The sequence below is a fragment of the Prunus avium genome, chromosome 3 (genome assembly GCF_965620075.1).
Source record: "Prunus avium chromosome 3, drPruAviu1.hap1.1, whole genome shotgun sequence".
In the NCBI taxonomy this organism is placed as follows: Eukaryota; Viridiplantae; Streptophyta; class Magnoliopsida; order Rosales; family Rosaceae; genus Prunus; species Prunus avium.
This window is the reverse complement of record NC_142286.1, coordinates 26,544,093-26,560,938: the sequence shown is the minus strand read 5'-3', so window position 1 is coordinate 26,560,938 and position 16,846 is coordinate 26,544,093. Positions and strand designations below refer to the sequence as shown.

The window sequence follows — 16,846 nt, the reverse complement described above, 5'->3', positions numbered from 1 at the left end:
AGCAATCCTCAATATAATGCTTCCGGCGTGGGGCGTTGAGCAAGGGCGGACCAAGAAGAGCTTTATTGTTGGGGCGAACGATGGCAGGACTTAGTGTTCGGTTCATTTTTACACATGATTTTTCATGTTATTCACCCACTATTTTGAGTTAGTTCTTGACATTTTATAGCTTTTTACTTCCTTTTTGTGTTTTGTTAGATTTTACCTTGGTTGGAATGAAAATGAGCTAAAAGTGCATTATTGGTTATAAACTTTGTTTTTGTTCATTTTCGTAGGTCAACTTCTTGGCCTGGGATCAACATGCTCTGGTGCTCGGATGAGGTCATGATCTTCATGAGACTTGTTCCAATGGATGTTAACTACAACATATCCAAATTTGAGCTCCATTGGACAAGTATTGCCTATCCAACCAATCCAGCATGTTACCACAGCTCTGGAAATCCGGAATTGGCCAGCTTTTACCCCCATTGTGTCATCTTGATTATTCTTGTTACCATAACACTTGGTAACAAGAATTTACCTTAGTAGATGAGATATTTTCTGAAGCATTTGGCATCTTTGTGAGGACAAGGCTTCATCACTTGCAAGGGGACAAGAAGACAATGGGTGAAGACTTTGCATTAGAATACTAAAAGTAAAAGCTGGAAAGGAGGAGAGAGGGAAGCAAAAGGAGTGCAAAGAGCATCAGCCATTGCAATCAGAATAATTCCATAATTTTGCAGAGATTTTGGAGCTGGAGATGAAGCTTGGAGCTAGGGAGCTCAAGGAGGAAGACAAGGGCAACAAAGCAAGAAGTGGAAGAGATTTCCACCATTGAAGACCTTGAGCTCCCATGTTCACAAAATCTGTAACTTCTTTCTAGTTTTGTTTTGAGTTTGTATTTGAAATAAGTATGAGGAACTAAACTCCATAGCTAGGGCTTAGGTTGAAGCCCTAATCATGATTACCTTATTGTTTTGATACTTGAGTGTATGAATTTCTGGATATTGTTGTTGAATTCCAATTCACCAAATTAATCTATCCTTGATGTATGTTCTTCTTTGATTGATCACCTTTGAAAGCATGCTTCTTGAGGTTGTTGGGATTATGTGTATCTTCATGTTATCCTAAGCAATAAATGGATGAAGTAAGAATCATCCATGTGAATTGGTTTCTTGAATACCTAATGTAAACACCATGCTATTAGGATTCTTGTGATGTTCATATTCTCTTTGAACTTAATGGGTTTTTCTTGTAATTGAATCAAAGTACTAAGCACACCTAGATTCGATTATAGGGAAGGCACAAGTATTGTAGCACTCGTACTGCACTTTACGTACATTAGAGAGAATCAATGCGTCTTGAGCCACTCGTACTGGTCTTGATTGCGAACATCTTCAACAACACGTTTAGAGTTCATCACTTGAGTATTCATGAACTTGGGTAGAATTGTTTAGGGTGGATTCCGAAACCCTAGTGTTTGTTACTTGGTACTTTCACATTTTGATAACTCATCTCTGCCATTCTCATTTAATTTCAAAGTTCATTTACTTTCATGCATTAGAATTAGGTCACTTGAACCAAACCAAACCCCCCCCCCCCCCCCCCCCCCCCCAAATTGTGTTGTGTGTGTGTTTGAAACGTTGTGTGTTTTCTTTATTGAATTCTGTTTATTTTCGTAACTGTTTTGGACTTTTGGTCCGCGTTGTGTTCTTTGTTTTTCTGTGCTGAATCCAACCGTATAAAGAACGTGAATTTTGGACAAACGGTTGGAAAGTTATAGGCAAAACACTGGACAGAGGTCGAAACTGGAAAAACAGAGAAACGAATCTGCCCAAAAACGACCGGTCGTTACTGTTCAGGCGACCGGTCGCACATGAATCTGCCCAAAAACGACCGGTCATCACTGTTCACGACCGGTCATCACTGTTCATTTTCACTGTTCACCGCACTGTTTATGGCACTGTTCGCAGGTGATAAATAGGTGATAAAAGGGTGATAGAAAGTGCTGTTTGTGTTTTTCTTTAGTTTTCTTGTGTTGTTTCTTTTCTTTTACATTTCTTTACTCTTTTTTAGTTTCCAATTTGCATTTGTGGATTTGTGGTGTGTTAAATTAGTGTTCTTTACGTACTCAAACTAGAACTTATAGGAAGCCGACAAGTTCTTCGTGGGATCGACCCCGTACTTACATAATCTTTACTTCATTAGATTCGTGCACTTGCGGGTATTTTTAATTGGTTGTTTGCACATTAATTTGTGTCCTTTTAGGAATGCAACACTTAGTTCCGGAAAATAGAGCTGGAGCCACAATTGAAAAATCCATATAGGGCCAGAAGCATGATGATCCATGGGTTTAGTAATTACCTCACGGAGCCCTCTATAAAGATAGGCAAGAAAGATTGGGCCCATGGCCACTTGATGACCATCTACAAGTACTTCCGCCAGGGCTTGGAATTCCTTTGTAATCCCGCCAGATTTTGGGCATGCCAAGAACTTGCACAACCACATCACAAGAAAAGCCACATGCTCAGTGTAGGATACGCCGTTGATGGGAGGGGGGTCAGTGGGCTCCCCGCTATGGCCACAATACTTTTTCATCCAACTCCCGGAGGTTTTGATCGATTTGTGAAAATCTAAGCCCACCTTGGCTTCCGGAAGGTTGGCGGCCGAGAAATCATCTCCATGAGGGCGAAGGCCGGCAATGGCGGCCAAGTCTAGCAAGTTAGGTGTCACCATCCCGAAACGAAGTCTCATGCAATTGGTGGATGAGGACCAAAAGCATAGCGCTGCAATAACAAGAGATCGGTCGCAAGGAAAGGCTCCCCCCGCACATAGGAGCAATGTATCATATATTCCGATTTTCTTCCAATGACCCTTCAATTTTGGTTCTAAAATTTTGAACCAACGATACCAATCAAATTTACCTTCCGCCAAGCTCGAGTGGTCGGATTTCCTGGCGTTGGGTGATGTTTTCTTTGATGGAGCTTCTTTAGTTCCAGCGGAATCCATTTTGATGGGGGTTCCCGTTGGCCAACCTTTGAATGGCTTGGAGTTCTCCCAAAAAGTTGCCCATGTAAAGTCTGAAAAATAAGTTGGCCCATTTCCCGGCTGCGTCACCCACACCTTCGCCACCTCTTTTGGGTAGGTCGAGAAAAATGGGCCGAGAATATATTGGGCGGAGTTGGGAAAGGCATTGAGGAAGTAGGCAAATATTTGCTTGCCCAAGTCTTTGTCCATGGCCGCTTTCATATCTTCGAAAAATTGGGCACTATCGTTTGGAATGGATTCCATCCTGCAAACATGAAATATTATTTGAGTCAAGAAAAATGTAATGGCAAAACAGCAAAAAATGGCCAAGAACACGAAGAACATCATGGCACTATTCAGACATTCAAAGTTTCAAGTCTACACATTTCAAAGGTACAAATTCATCAAAATCATACCAAAATCAACAAAGAATTAGTGCAACATACCTAGAAACTTGCAAATTTCAAGTGTGGTGTTGATTCGGGTGGATTTGGTGTATGAAATGATGAATGTGAAGATAAAGAGGATATGGGTTTTGAGAAAACTTTCTAAAAACCAATGGCTATGGTGGGAATGTTTTGTGGGGAAATAATGAGAATATTTGGGTATTTATAGTACCTATGATTCTTAACAAAAATCCTTCCAATTTAATTTCAAAGCTTAATATGTAAGCCAATTAGAAAGTCTAAAATTTCAGAAATTGGAAGGTCTTGGGTTTCAATTTGCTTACCTCTACACCAATTCCAAGCCAACCAAATCGGGGGGCAATGTTTGGGGCTGTTGAAAATCACAACCAAATTTGATGCTTGCGAAGAGGTTGCGACCGAAATCTTGGAGTTTTTCGTGGCCGGGCTGCACTGGAAGTTGCGGTTGGATTTTTATTCTATTGAGGAAAAGGTCACGGCTTGGTGTTGTTACTTGGAGTTCCAAGATGGAGCAGATGGGGTTTTGTTTAGTTTGGGGCAGATTTGCATGCTTGAATGTGGCTGAAGGCTTACAAGTATGGTGTAATATATATAATATTAGAAAGTGAAAGCAAACGTTGAAACCAAATTCAAAGCCATCATTATATGGTTTGCTTTATATATATATATATATATAATAAGTTGGCTGAAGATGGGAACGTGTAACCAAGTTGGCTGAAGTTGGGGTTTTGTTTAGAAAGTGAATGCGAACGTGTAACCAAGCTGGAATTCAACCTTCATCATTGCATGCTTTTATATATGGAAAATGCTAGGCTTACCACATTTTTCATACCACATTCATACCACCTCTCTAATAGAGGTGGAGCCTGTGGGCCCCATTGTATTGGTGGGCTCCACCTCTATTAGAGAGGTGGTATGAATGTGGTATGAAAAATGTGGTAAGCCTAGCATTACCCTTTATATATATATATATATATATATATATATATATATATATATATATATATATATATTAGAGAGGTGGTATGAATGTGGTATGAAAAATGTGGTAAGCCTAGCATTACCCTTTATATATATATACAGAAATTCTCTTCTACGGACATCTGGACGTTATTATCGTGCGGACGCAGTGTATTTTGTACTACCCCTCTCTGTTTTCCTGCCTGTTTATAATAGGATTCGCACGATAATAACGTGCGGACATCCGGATAAGAGAATAACTGTATATATATATATATATATATATATATATATAATAAGTTGGTTGAAGAAAAGTTGGCTGAAAGAAAGTTGGTTGAAGAAAAGTGGGTTGAAGAAAATATTAGGTGGATAAATGGAAAAGCATTGGTTGGAGCATTTGGATGGTTTGCCAATGTGGCTGAAAAGTTCTTTCCTTATGCTATTATATATATATATATATAAAGTGAATGAATAAGGGTTGCCAAAGTTTGGAGCATGGAATTGGTTCGGCCGAAGAGTTTTTGAGTTTTGTCCTATTACCTATAGATATATAATAGGAAGAATTCATAGAGCGGATAAAAGGTGGCCAAGTGTTTTCTCCAAAAAGGTGGCCAAGGTGTCTTCTTTTGCAAAAGAGATTGGGCGTATCTTTGAAGTTGGCTGAACACTACTCTTGCAAAAAAGTTGGGCTAAAGTGATTGGGCATATCATATTGATATATTCATTTATATATATATATATATATATATATATATATATATATATATATATATATATATATATATATTTGGAGGTCGTAGCAATTTGGGCTACACAAGTTTGCAGCCGGGTGAAGCTAGGAAAGCTGGGCAAAGAATGGCGGCCGAGAATTGTTCAAATTCGGCCGGGGTTTAAGGCTTGCGAAAAGATTGCGGTCGGATTGTGATGCTTGGGATATCTCGGCTGGGGTTTGCTAGAAATTGCGGCCAATTGTTTTTTGGTTTTGAGCGAACACAATTTTGGAATATGTCGGCCGGGTATTTAGTTTCTTTACAAACTGGGCTGAAGGGCTTTGAGTAGGAAACTTAATCATATATACATATATATATGTCGGCCGGGTATTTAGTTTCTTTACAAACTGGGCTGAAGGGCTTTGAGTAGGAAACTTAATCATATATACATATATATATGTCGGCCGGGTATTTGGTTTTTGGAGTAGATAGGGCGCATGGATTTTTTGTGCAAGCTGGGCTGAAGTTTTTTGTCTTATATACATATATATATTATATGAATGCGGCTGGAGGCTCCCAAGTTTAAACCCTCCATCTCATATATTGTGATAATATAATATCATATATATATATATATATAAGTATATATAAGTAGATGAATGTGCATGTGCGGCCAGCTCCCAAGTTTAAGCCTTATTCATCCTATTTTAGGCTTATATATATATATTTGGAATTTAATATAATTATTCATATGGGAGGCATCCACTCATCGTTTGGGCGGAAATTAGTAAGACATCTGTTCATCATGCGGCCGACAAGGTATGGCCATATAAACAAAAAATAGAGAATTCCTATGCCAACAAGTTCTCAACCAAGGTTAGAATTTCCAAATATTTGGAGAATTCATCATGCGGCCGATATCAAATATTTGGAGTTCACATGCCACTTAATGTTGGTGGGAGTCTTCATCAAGTCCAAAGCCCAGCCTACAAGTTCCAGCAGATGTTTTCCTACAAGTGGCGGAGTTTAAAGACAGGAAGACATTAATATTGGGAAGATTTCCAAGACATCGGGCAGTTCGTGCCTAGAGCTCCCGAAAGCATTGGAGCTCTATAAATAGAACATCAGATGAAGAAAGAAGGACCTCCAACCGAACACACAAAATCTATCTTTTCATCCTGTACTTTTCAATTCATAGTCTAGGATTTTATCTTTCAGGCTCTTCAGATTATCCAAGTTCTTCATTTCCCTAGTGTAAGCTTACTTTCTTGCAATTTAATTTCAATTGTCTTTACATTCAAGTTTAATTCAAGTCTTTATTGCTTTAATCTATCTTATCGCATTTACATTTCTGTCATTTCGTTTAATGCATTTACGTTCACTGCACTTATCACAAAAATCCTAAAAATAGTCATACAATTCTCAATCATCCTTGACCTCAAGGAAGAAAAAGAACCTAGGCCAAGAGGAGGTTCCTTGCTTGGTCGATCAATCGTTTGATCAAGAAGTCAGAAGCGCGAACACACTCGCACAATCTTTCCATTCAAGCCATCAAGTGGTTTGGTGGTGGCACGCCTACGCATCTCAAGAGAAGAAGGACCAAAAACTCCTTCCATCGGCCTACCTGGCCGAAAATAGGGAAACAAAAGGAGACAGGAGACATGAGAAACAAAATTGTAGTCTAGCAAAAAAAAGGTAATTCGAAACAAAATGAAAAGAATTCGGAGAATGAAAGTATCTCAGATATGAAAGACAACATTCAGAAGAAGAAGAAAAAACCCCCAAAAAAACCATAGATCTCGACCTCTAACCCAGAAGAAAGTGATGGCAATCATCAAAACATCTCAATATTTAACATTTAAATAAAAAATTTACAAAGAAATCTGAGATGAGAGATGATAGTTGAGAGCAGAGGAGAGAAGAGAGAATCCAAAAAAAGAATCACAGCTTCATAGATGCATTGAGAAAATAAATCTACCTTCATAATGGCACAAAGAGGTGTTGAAGTCACAGGGAGAACGAAAAGAAGAAAAAGAGACGATGAGAAGGAGGTGCTCTGCGTACGCAGTGAAAGCCGGAGGCGGAGGCTTCGAAACCCATGGTTTCACTTGGGTTTAAAAAACCCTCTTTCGCTGGATTGGTATCCTACTTAAAATATGAGTCCTAACCAGTCCCAAAGTGCATTTAGGCTCACCAAACAACAGCTAGGACTATAGTCCATTTTAATTGAAAAAGTCTGGTCCAGTCCAGCCCACCAAACAGGGCCTTCATGGCATACTCATCTATGCTCTGCCTACCTTCATTCCTTATCCAATACTTCCATAATCTGGACATGTCCTGTACATTCTAGAATTATGCATGTAAATAGGAGCCTTAATGTAGAACAGGCAGACGTTTAGCCCCGAAATTTTTTATTTTTTATTTTTGGTTGAAAGCCGACAAAGTTTTATAATGTAGTAACATTATAAAATACAATGACCCATACACCAAAAAAAAACACACAATATATGGTTAATAATTCTTATTAATTCTTAATAACTTGGTGCTTCGACAGAGGAGATTACTCTTCTTCTAGGTCGTTGCTGTGACTTCCAGAAGCTAAAAGCGCTGCCAAATAAAAGGGATAATAGGTGATGTAACGAAAAGTAGGTGTTGTATTTGGAAAGAAGAGTGGGCTGAAAAGTATTAAGACAGTGTAAAGAAAGCATATTCCGATGACCAACACCACGATCGAAAGCCAACGAAGGTTGCTTACGACCACATAAACGCCAGCCATAAAGGCTAAGGACAGCATGCCAAGCGCAATCCCCAGCAGAGGCATTACCAAACGAAGAGCTGTGAACACCAAAATTAGGTCTCCCACTTGTGCCCAAATGAGAGTAACTGCAACGAAGACGGAGCTATACATAGCTATGGCGTTACTGATCACAAACACTTGGAACATAACCTTGGTTAGCAAGGTTGCTTTGCCCTCATCAGGACCGGAGTTATTGTAGCCACCCGGCATTGTGAAACCAGCTGCAAATGTCACTGTAGCTACAAGTGTAGTTACCACCAATAGAGTGTTCACCCTGTCCTTGTAACTTTTCGTGTTAGGAAACTGTAACTCCATGCGGTCTGCGCTACAAGAATTTATAATTTCAGCTAGGACATCTTGACTCATAGTTGGGACATGTCCATCGTTGTCTCCTGCATCGTCTTGCTGTGGACTCTGCGCATTTGTCCGTAAGAGAACATGCAGAGGCTGAGCTCGCTGTGCACCGCCAGATTTCAGTGCTACCCATGTTAGCCTCTGTATGGTGGGACAGAGAAATCATATTCATTGCCAACAAAAACGAAACAGATCATATAGAATAGAACTGGGCTATTTCCCCTAAAACAAATATAGCAGACTTACCCCATGAAATGAAGCAACAGCTTCCATAGTGCACTCTGCAATGTCAAGAGCTGTCATGCCTTCATAGTTCAAAACCATTAAGTTGGTCTTTTTTTCCCATGTGAAATATTTCACAACTCTTGGATGCCGATAAATTGTTGCCAAATGTAAAGGGGTATTTCCCTCCTTATCCTGTTGGTTTATCAACATCTGAAACCCATTACCTTCTCTTAGAAAATAGTTAACAAGGGCATGTTTTCCAAATTTTGCTGCAAGATGGAGTATATTTTGGCCATCTGAGTTTGGCAATTCCTTCGAAGCTGGAAAATGTCGAAGCAGCTCTTCAACAATCTTGTCGTAACCTTTGCTTGATGCAGAATGGATCGGGAGGAAGCCACTAGTATCTGCTTGATTAGAGTCAGAGGGACATTTGTCCAAGAAGAAGCGAACCCCTTCGAGGTAACCAGTTGATGCTGCATAATGAAGTGGGGTCCTTCCTTTCTCATCTTTTACGTTGACGGTAAATCCCATGGTTGATATTATCTCTAGGAGCTCTATCATCAATAATTGAATCAAGTATACAGATTCAGAATGTAATACGAATATAATCTTTCACAAGTTTTGACAAAATAGAATGCATTGAAAATAGTTTTTAATTAGAGCAGACTTTGTTGGGAGAGGTCCCCGCTTTGCGCCCGACAGTACCTCGAGAGTTAGTCCCCGCAATCGCGCGGGGTATACCTTGGTTTTCACCAAAAAAAAAAAAAAAAATTTTAATTCATCGTCCTTATCTTTTTTTGTCTCTTCAATTGATGTTCTCCTAGTACGCTTGCCATTTAGCTAAAAACACACAAAAGCTATTTTAGAAGCTCTCTATAAAATTTCAACTTCAATCTTACAATCTAGTTTAGGGAATCATAAATGCTTTAATTCTTTTTTAATTCAACATAAATGGTCCATCTTCTCTATATAAAAAAAAATATAAAAAATAGGCAATAGTTTAAAATATTTATTAAATAAGGCAGCATTAAATTATAGGGAGCCACTATGAGTTCATTCTCTCTCCTCATATTTAGGAGCTCCTAAAAATCTCCCTATTTTAGGAACTGGATAGGAAGCATAGTTGGAGGTGGGTTTTCTCACTTACCCCCTAAATTCTATCTAAATAGGTGGTTTATGAAGTCCATTGCGGATGCTCTTGGACCTGGCCACTTAATTCTTGTGTTCGATCACGGACTCACTCCAAGCCTCGAGACTCCAAATCCAAAATTCACCAAAAAATCATCTTAATTCCAAAAAAATTCACGGAAACATGCTACGTACAATCTCTTTGTAACATGCACTTTCATTCTGTGATCTCATATTCACAATTTGACCCCAAAAAATTTCATTTCCAAGTTCCACATAAAATTGAAAAATGAAAACTAAAATCAAGTATGCAACAGCTTTTGTTCAACTTTCACTTTTCATTTGTTTTGAAAACTAAAATTAGTTATCAAACAAGTTTTCAGTTCTTAGTTTTCCAAAAATGGAAAATGAAAACAGAAATGATTATCAAACAGAGCTTTAATTACATATTATATTGTTTTTAAATTGGGTCATAGCTGATTTGATTTAAGGAATTAAGCATGGCTATTTACTAAACTAAAATATGAACCCACTCTGAAACACAAATTTTGGGCATCAAGAGCCGATTCAATTGCATCTACCAAGACACAAACAACCTAGCACTTGTCATTTTTCAAACCCATCATAACCCCATATTCCAATGATATATCAGCAAATTGTTGGTGTAGTGGCTCGATACAAGACATGATGTGTAAGTCCCACATCAGAGAATACAATAATAATATATGCAGTTCAAATATAGGTGCTACAATCTTGATTGCACCGAGGTCTTTTAAGTTAAAACCACACACCTAGTGTCCATTAGGCCTAACCCAACCCAACCCATGTATTGTGCCTAGGTGGTTAAGGTGTGGACAATCTCGGTGCATGGTTTGTGGAGATCTTCGTCTTGTGAGATAGATTGTAAAGTGGGAAAAAATGTGTGGTTAGTGTCCTATTAACTTACTGTCTTCGTTTGTTTATTTGGTAAAATTTAGAAAACTTAACATTGTTCGATTTGAATGAATTTTTACAGGGATTATCTTTCCCTAATGATCTAACAAGTACACAGTTCGGATTGTGAGATAGATTGTGAAGCAGGGAAAAATGAGTGGCTAGTACCTTATTAACTTACTAATCAGTTAGTGCTTGAGCGCTCTTGTTTGTATATTACTAACGCTCAAGAAAAAAGGATCACATTTTTTGTGCTTGTGGTTTGACCCATTTTCCACTTAGTCTCTGTCATTTCAATTTGGACAATTTTAGTGTTATAGTTTTGTTTAGTTAGCAATAAAGTTCTAAAACCCTTATATATTTTCTTTTAATAAAAGCGATAGTCTAAACTACAAGAGGGAGAGGGGTTTCTCATACACACAATATCAAGGTGCATGGGGGTTCAAACCTAATACCACTGGTCTACAAGTCAAAATGACTAGAACCTAGGACTTTTCCTGGGGGATAATTGCTCCAAACCACTACACCAGTGAATCCCTTGTATGAATTTCATAAATTAATTTGACAAAACTTGCGATTTGTACTTGATTGCAAACCAAAAGAAACTATAGGATAGACTTGCTGAAATTCAAATGATGACAAGCAAAATGAAAAGGGTTTTTAGGTCTAATGGTTCCTAAACTTTGACCCGATTCGCATTTTGGTCATTCAATTTCGAAAAACGTTCATGTGGTCCTTTAACTTCAGTTTCGTTAGGACAAATAGTCATGCCGTCAATTTTGTTATCTTTTTGGTTAAATGCAGGGGCAAAATGTATTTTTTGTATTATTTTTAATTTCCACCATCTGAATTTTCCTTTCACCCAAAAAATAAAACTAAAAACTAAAAACTTAAAAACCTTCTTCCTATCCTCGCCATAGTAGCGACAACCTCTTCAACCCAATCCCACCTAAACACACACAACCCACAACAACCACCAAGCCTTCCTCACCCTCACCATCCTACCCAGCCCCAACCCCTCTTTCCCCATGATGAAATATTCAAATTTTTTTTCATCAACAAAATCGAGGATATGATATATAGTGAAGGGCAGAGAAGGTGGGTATGGTTCGGGTGGGGGTGTGGGTTATGGGAGCACCATCAGCTGTTGCCGGGATAGGGGGTTAATTAGCTTGGGGTCAGGTGGAGGTTGACCACGACTTTGTTGGATTGGAGGAAGGGAGATATATCATTCCTCGATTGGTGGTGGGTTTTAATGGGCTTGGCCTGGGAAAAGAGGGAGATATATATATATATATATATATATATATATATATATATATATATATATGGATGGTTAAAGTTAAGTGGTAACGGTGGGGAGTGGGTGTGGGTTTTGGGTGCGCTAGAAATTGCCCATGTGCCCTGGAAGTGAAGCAGTTTTCGATTTTGACCCTCCACAGTACAACATGAGCCATGCACATGCTCAAATTTAACATGAAAAAGTTAACAAAATTGATGGCAAGACCATTTACTGTAACGAAATTGAAGTTGAGGGACCACGAAAATGATTTTGGAAATTGAGGAACCAAAATGCGAATTAGGTCAAAGTTCTAGAATCATTGAACCTAAAAGCCCAAATGAAAAATAAGTCAAACTAAAACGTAATTTGCCCAAAACTAAAAATTGCATTGATTGAGCCCTGACAAGGATTTGTGTGGCCTAAAGGTAGTGGACTGCAGGGATGCTAAATGGGGAATATTTTTTCATATGGGCTCAAAACTTTAAGGGTATGCAAGATCTAATTCAATTCGTCCAAATCGACCGATTCAATTCAATTTTAATCGATTTTGATGATTTGGCGGATTGGATTGGATCTGTAATGTCGAAAACTGAAATGATTGGATCATATGATGGACTTATTTGTGAGAATTCAATCAAATCCAATTTAGTTAGTTTCATTCTTATTTTGCTCGTGTTAGTATTTGTAGTTGAAAATTTTATGAACATTTTAAGTCATTTGATAGAATTATGTTTAGTTTATTATAAAACCAAAATAATTTTCTCTAGTATTTCATTCATATTTTACATTTACATCTATTAATATTTTTATTAGATTAAATCTAACGATAAATGTTTCATATTTCATTATTGTCTTTTTTCATTATAAAAAATGATCATCCAATCCAATTTAATCATATTGGATTGGATTTAAACCTCTGATTCGATTATATTTGACTGGAAAAATCACAACCAAACTAATCTGCAAGCGTCATAAATACATGCAGGCCAACGAGGTTTAGCTCAGTGGAAAAGAATGTTGATTTGTTAACCAGTGGTCTCAGGTTTGAACTCCTTTGACACTAGTAGTGTGTGTGAGAAAATCCACTCCCCTTCCTAACCCTTCCTAACTTTGGTATACAAATTATAGTAAATTTGGGTTTTCCCCTTTAAATTCATTTTTCCTTACCTACAACCCATCCTTTTATTTTTCTATAAATTAAACCCAATTTCTATAAGTAAAACCCAATGACTATGATCCACCTAAGTAAGTTACCTAATCAAGCTTAACATATTAAATGTTATATTTTTTCAATTCCTAAATTACCCTAATTGCATTTTAACTTCTTTTTTTTTCCTAACAAATTGTTTGCTATTCAATGTCATAATGGTGTTTCAATTTTGCATAAGTTTTGTGGGTCAGTTTTATTTATTTATTTTATATATAATTAAAACTTGGTGTGTAATTAGTGTCGTATGTTTTTGAAATTGATTGGTTCTAATATACGTATTATGTTTTTTTTATAGTATTTTGTAAATGAAATATATAATTAAAACTTGGTCTGTTTTTCCAAATCCGACAACCTGATCATATTTTGTTTCAATTTCATATTAATTGGTTAGTTATTTCCTTTTATTTATATCAAAATTTCAAATTTAATAATTGTTGGATTTGAAATTAATTTGTTTTAGGAACATTAATTTACCTACAAATATTTTGTATACCTATTTTTTCTAATAATTAATTAGTTTCAATAATGCAACTATTTTTTTCTTATCAATAATGTACCTATATTTTTGTAAACTAAATAATGTGGATAAAAAAAAAGTACCTATTTACGTATTTTTGCTTATAATGGACCATATTCAATAATGAACCTATTTTTTGTATATTAAATAATGTACCTATCTATGTATATTGGAAAATTATAATGTACCTAGATATATTAAGTATACAAAAATTGTAACACAACTATCAAAGAGACCAATATATCATTTATGCTAACAAACTCCCCAATAGAGAAAAAAGAGAAATAGTCAACCCTAATTAATGTGCGGGTTCAAATTGTGACTCCTAGAGGAAATTGATGGATTAAAAAAAATAGAAACCACGTTGAATGCCTTGTTAAAAATATTATTGAAATCATAAATTTAAGGGATTTTTTTAAGGAGAAAAATGTTCAGCAACAAAGAGGGGTTGATGGCATGATTTGTAAATATGTCATAATATATGAACACTTTGGCATCCAATTCAAAATTGGGTTTTATTTAAATGTAATAAAATAGGTGGGTTATTGTCTAGAGTATTTTAGTTGTATGGGTCTATTTTGGTTAGACCCTAAAAAATAAAAATAAAACTTCGTTAATTTTTTTTTTTTTCCTGAACCAGAAAATAACTTCGTAAAAATAATTAAAAAAGCATGGAGACTTGATGGAACAATTAAACTTAGCTGATTCCATGTGGTCAGTGATTGAAATTTCAAGAGAAAAATACCTTCGTTCTTGGCCAGAATTGCAGCATGCAATGGGGACTTCCCTTCCACCGCCAAGTTCCTAGGCGACCGGTACCGTTGACTTATACACTCCACAGTTCGAATATCCCCTGCTCGAATGGCCAGATACAAAGGTGATTTGCCTTCCTTATTTGCAGAAAATGAAACCGGATGGTCATGATCAGGATCGGCCCCAATCAAATATGTTGCCACTTCTTTCTGGCCATTAATCAGTGCTTCATGCAAAGCCATGTTTTCCTCATCATTTTTCATCCTCAGCAACCGCATGCCGTCGTTTTCAATATCAGTGGCATTGCTTTCACCTGAACCTGGATTCCTTGATGACATATCATTTTCAATATCTGTTGCTTCTCCTTCACCTGAGCAGAGATATTTTACCATATCTAGATTCCCATCTCTGGCCGCAAGATGGAGCGCAGTGTCTCCTTGAAAGTTTTTCTTGAACAAAAGGAGCTTGTGAAGTTTTACGATCTCAGTTGCTAGAATTTCATGGCCGAAACTCACAGCTATGTGAAGAAATGTGTTTTTCAAGGGGCTTAGTTCGCAGAGTAGCTGGATGTCAACATTTGCATCATTTGTACTCTCACGCTTGCCCACAGTCCCTAGAAACTGATCTAGCCTGCCCTCAGTTGCACACTTGTACAGCTTCTGGTAAGTGGAGAAGCCAGGATTTCATGTGTGTGGGGGCCTCTAAAAAATATAAAAAATAAAAAATTTGAACTCACAAGACATACTAAAACATCAAAAATCATATTGTGTATTCATTACAATCATCATTGTTTTTGACGAGTTTTCATATTTTGAAATCGTTGCATAACAACCTTGTCATATATACTATTAAAAATATCTCTCAATATATGCAACGAAGCAATCATTCATCCATAAATTAAAAGACCTATTAAAATCAATAAAAAGCAAAAATCAAAAATCAAAAATAAAACAAAATTTCATGAACTAAAAAAAACCATAAATAAAGAGAAAAAGAAAAAAAAACTATTAAAAAAAACTTTAATTGAATAAATTAACCTAATTAAAACTTAATAGTTTAATATAGAGTTTGAGAGAAAAACTCACAGGCAGAGTGCATTGAGAAAGTCTGCTTTGCTGCTTTCTAAAAGGGTATTATCTCCAAGAAAGGAGAAAAATGGGTTAGGTTTTTATCGATTTTTGTAATAGAAATTTAGTGAAATACCCATTCCTAGACATAAAACTATAAATATACCCTATACCATTCATTATATATAAACACACCCAAAATAAACCCAAAAATCAACAATTGTAGATTTTTTAATTTAATTAATAATATCAAATACCTTTATTACCCTTTTTAGCATTAAATTAGTTTTGGATCTCGTTTAGAATCTATAGAATGCAGAGAACATTAAAATTCAACAAAACAACTCCCTGAGGTCTGAAGCCTCAAGCCCCTCTCCTCTGTTCTCTCCCTTCTTCCCTCTCTTTGCCTTCAAAGTAAACCAAACAGTCTCAGAGCCATGGACTAACACAAGACTGACGACAATCTCCGTTACGTCGGTGGCCTCACACGTGTTCTCGCCGCTGATGCCTCCATTTCTTTTGCAGGTTTGTTCCATCTGCTTCAATTCGTTATTTCCCTTTTGATTTTTGCTTAATTAACTTGAATTTCGACTTGATTTCAGTTTCTTCGTTGAATTTCATGCTAATTTCTATTTTTTCGATATGAACAGAGCTAATGGTTAAGCTCGCTGAGTTCTGTGGCTACTCTGTAGATTTGAGGTGTCAATTGCCGGATGAAGGTGTTCAGAACGCCGACGCTGATGGTGATTGCAAGAAGAAAGAAGATGAAGACGATTTCTCTTTCGCATGCTCCAACCCCGACGAATCGCCGATTTCCACCGACGATATATTCCAAAATGGCCAGATCCGTCTTGAGTTCTCGATTTTCAACCCGGATCTCTTGTTTGCAGATGCGACGAAGATTTTTCCAGAGCCAGAGGGGTTGCCGCTTCCTCTTCCTCTCTACGGCCGCCATTGAAGAAGCTCATCAGTGACGCCTCTAATGTACGTATTTTCACCGTTTATTCTTATGTTGATTGCTCATTTCAATATTTTCTAGTGTTTATTGTATGAATTGTTGTGTTTTCTGTTTGTGTTTGGCTTGTGAACATTTTAAATTCAACTACTTAGTTTGTATGGCTTAGGTTAGAGATTTGAACACGTTAACTTTTATGTTGTAGTTTATGATCGTTTCAACAACTTATTTTAAACATTAGCTTATTTGACCAAGCAATCTATTTTAATGAGTTATGTAAGCATGACATGACAAGTTGCTAGTGAGTTTGTTTCTTCACTTCAAGTGCGTATTAATTTGTGTGGAAGGAAGGTTTCAATTTTTCATGTTGAAGAATGACATGATAGAGATCAAAAAATTGGTAATGAGGTTGAGGACCTACCTATTGAAAAACATGCATTGCCTATTTGATTTGATTTTTCTCTTTTTCTCTATCTCTGGTTTAAATGTGGAAAATGGATTTTTTTTTAAAACAATTTGTAGGT

General features: G+C 36.9%; 2 protein-coding genes across 2 annotated transcripts; both read right to left on the bottom strand.

The window, feature by feature from the left end:
• Positions 1-1,980: 1,980 nt before the first annotated feature.
• Positions 1,981-4,201, bottom strand: LOC148295825 (uncharacterized). Its single transcript, XM_088251226.1, has 2 exons — positions 3,737-4,201; positions 1,981-3,271 (listed from the first exon to the last, which is right to left on the bottom strand). The coding sequence occupies exon 2, from the start codon at positions 3,268-3,270 to the stop codon at positions 2,176-2,178; it is 1,095 nt and encodes a 364-aa protein (XP_088107352.1). The 5' UTR covers position 3,271; positions 3,737-4,201; the 3' UTR covers positions 1,981-2,175.
• Positions 4,202-7,657: 3,456 nt separating this feature from the next.
• LOC110767860 (protein ACCELERATED CELL DEATH 6-like) lies at positions 7,658-15,088 on the bottom strand. The gene is made up of 4 exons (XM_021971526.2): positions 15,080-15,088; positions 14,293-14,959; positions 8,499-9,031; positions 7,658-8,393 (listed from the first exon to the last, which is right to left on the bottom strand). The coding sequence occupies exons 1-4, from the start codon at positions 15,086-15,088 to the stop codon at positions 7,662-7,664; spliced, it is 1,941 nt and encodes a 646-aa protein (XP_021827218.2). The 3' UTR covers positions 7,658-7,661.
• Positions 15,089-16,846: the final 1,758 nt, after the last annotated feature.

Coding starts and splice junctions, on each gene's coding strand:
- LOC110767860 (XM_021971526.2), bottom strand. Junction 9,032..14,292: donor AATTCTGGCCAAGAACGAAG/GTATTTTTCTCT, acceptor TATTGATGATAG/AGCTCCTAGAGATAATATCA. Junction 8,394..8,498: donor CTGTTGCTTCATTTCATGGG/GTAAGTCTGCTA, acceptor CCCACCATACAG/AGGCTAACATGGGTAGCACT.
- LOC148295825 (XM_088251226.1), bottom strand. CDS start 3,270: ATGGAATCCATTCCAAACGATAGTGCCCAATTTTTCGAAGATATGAAA.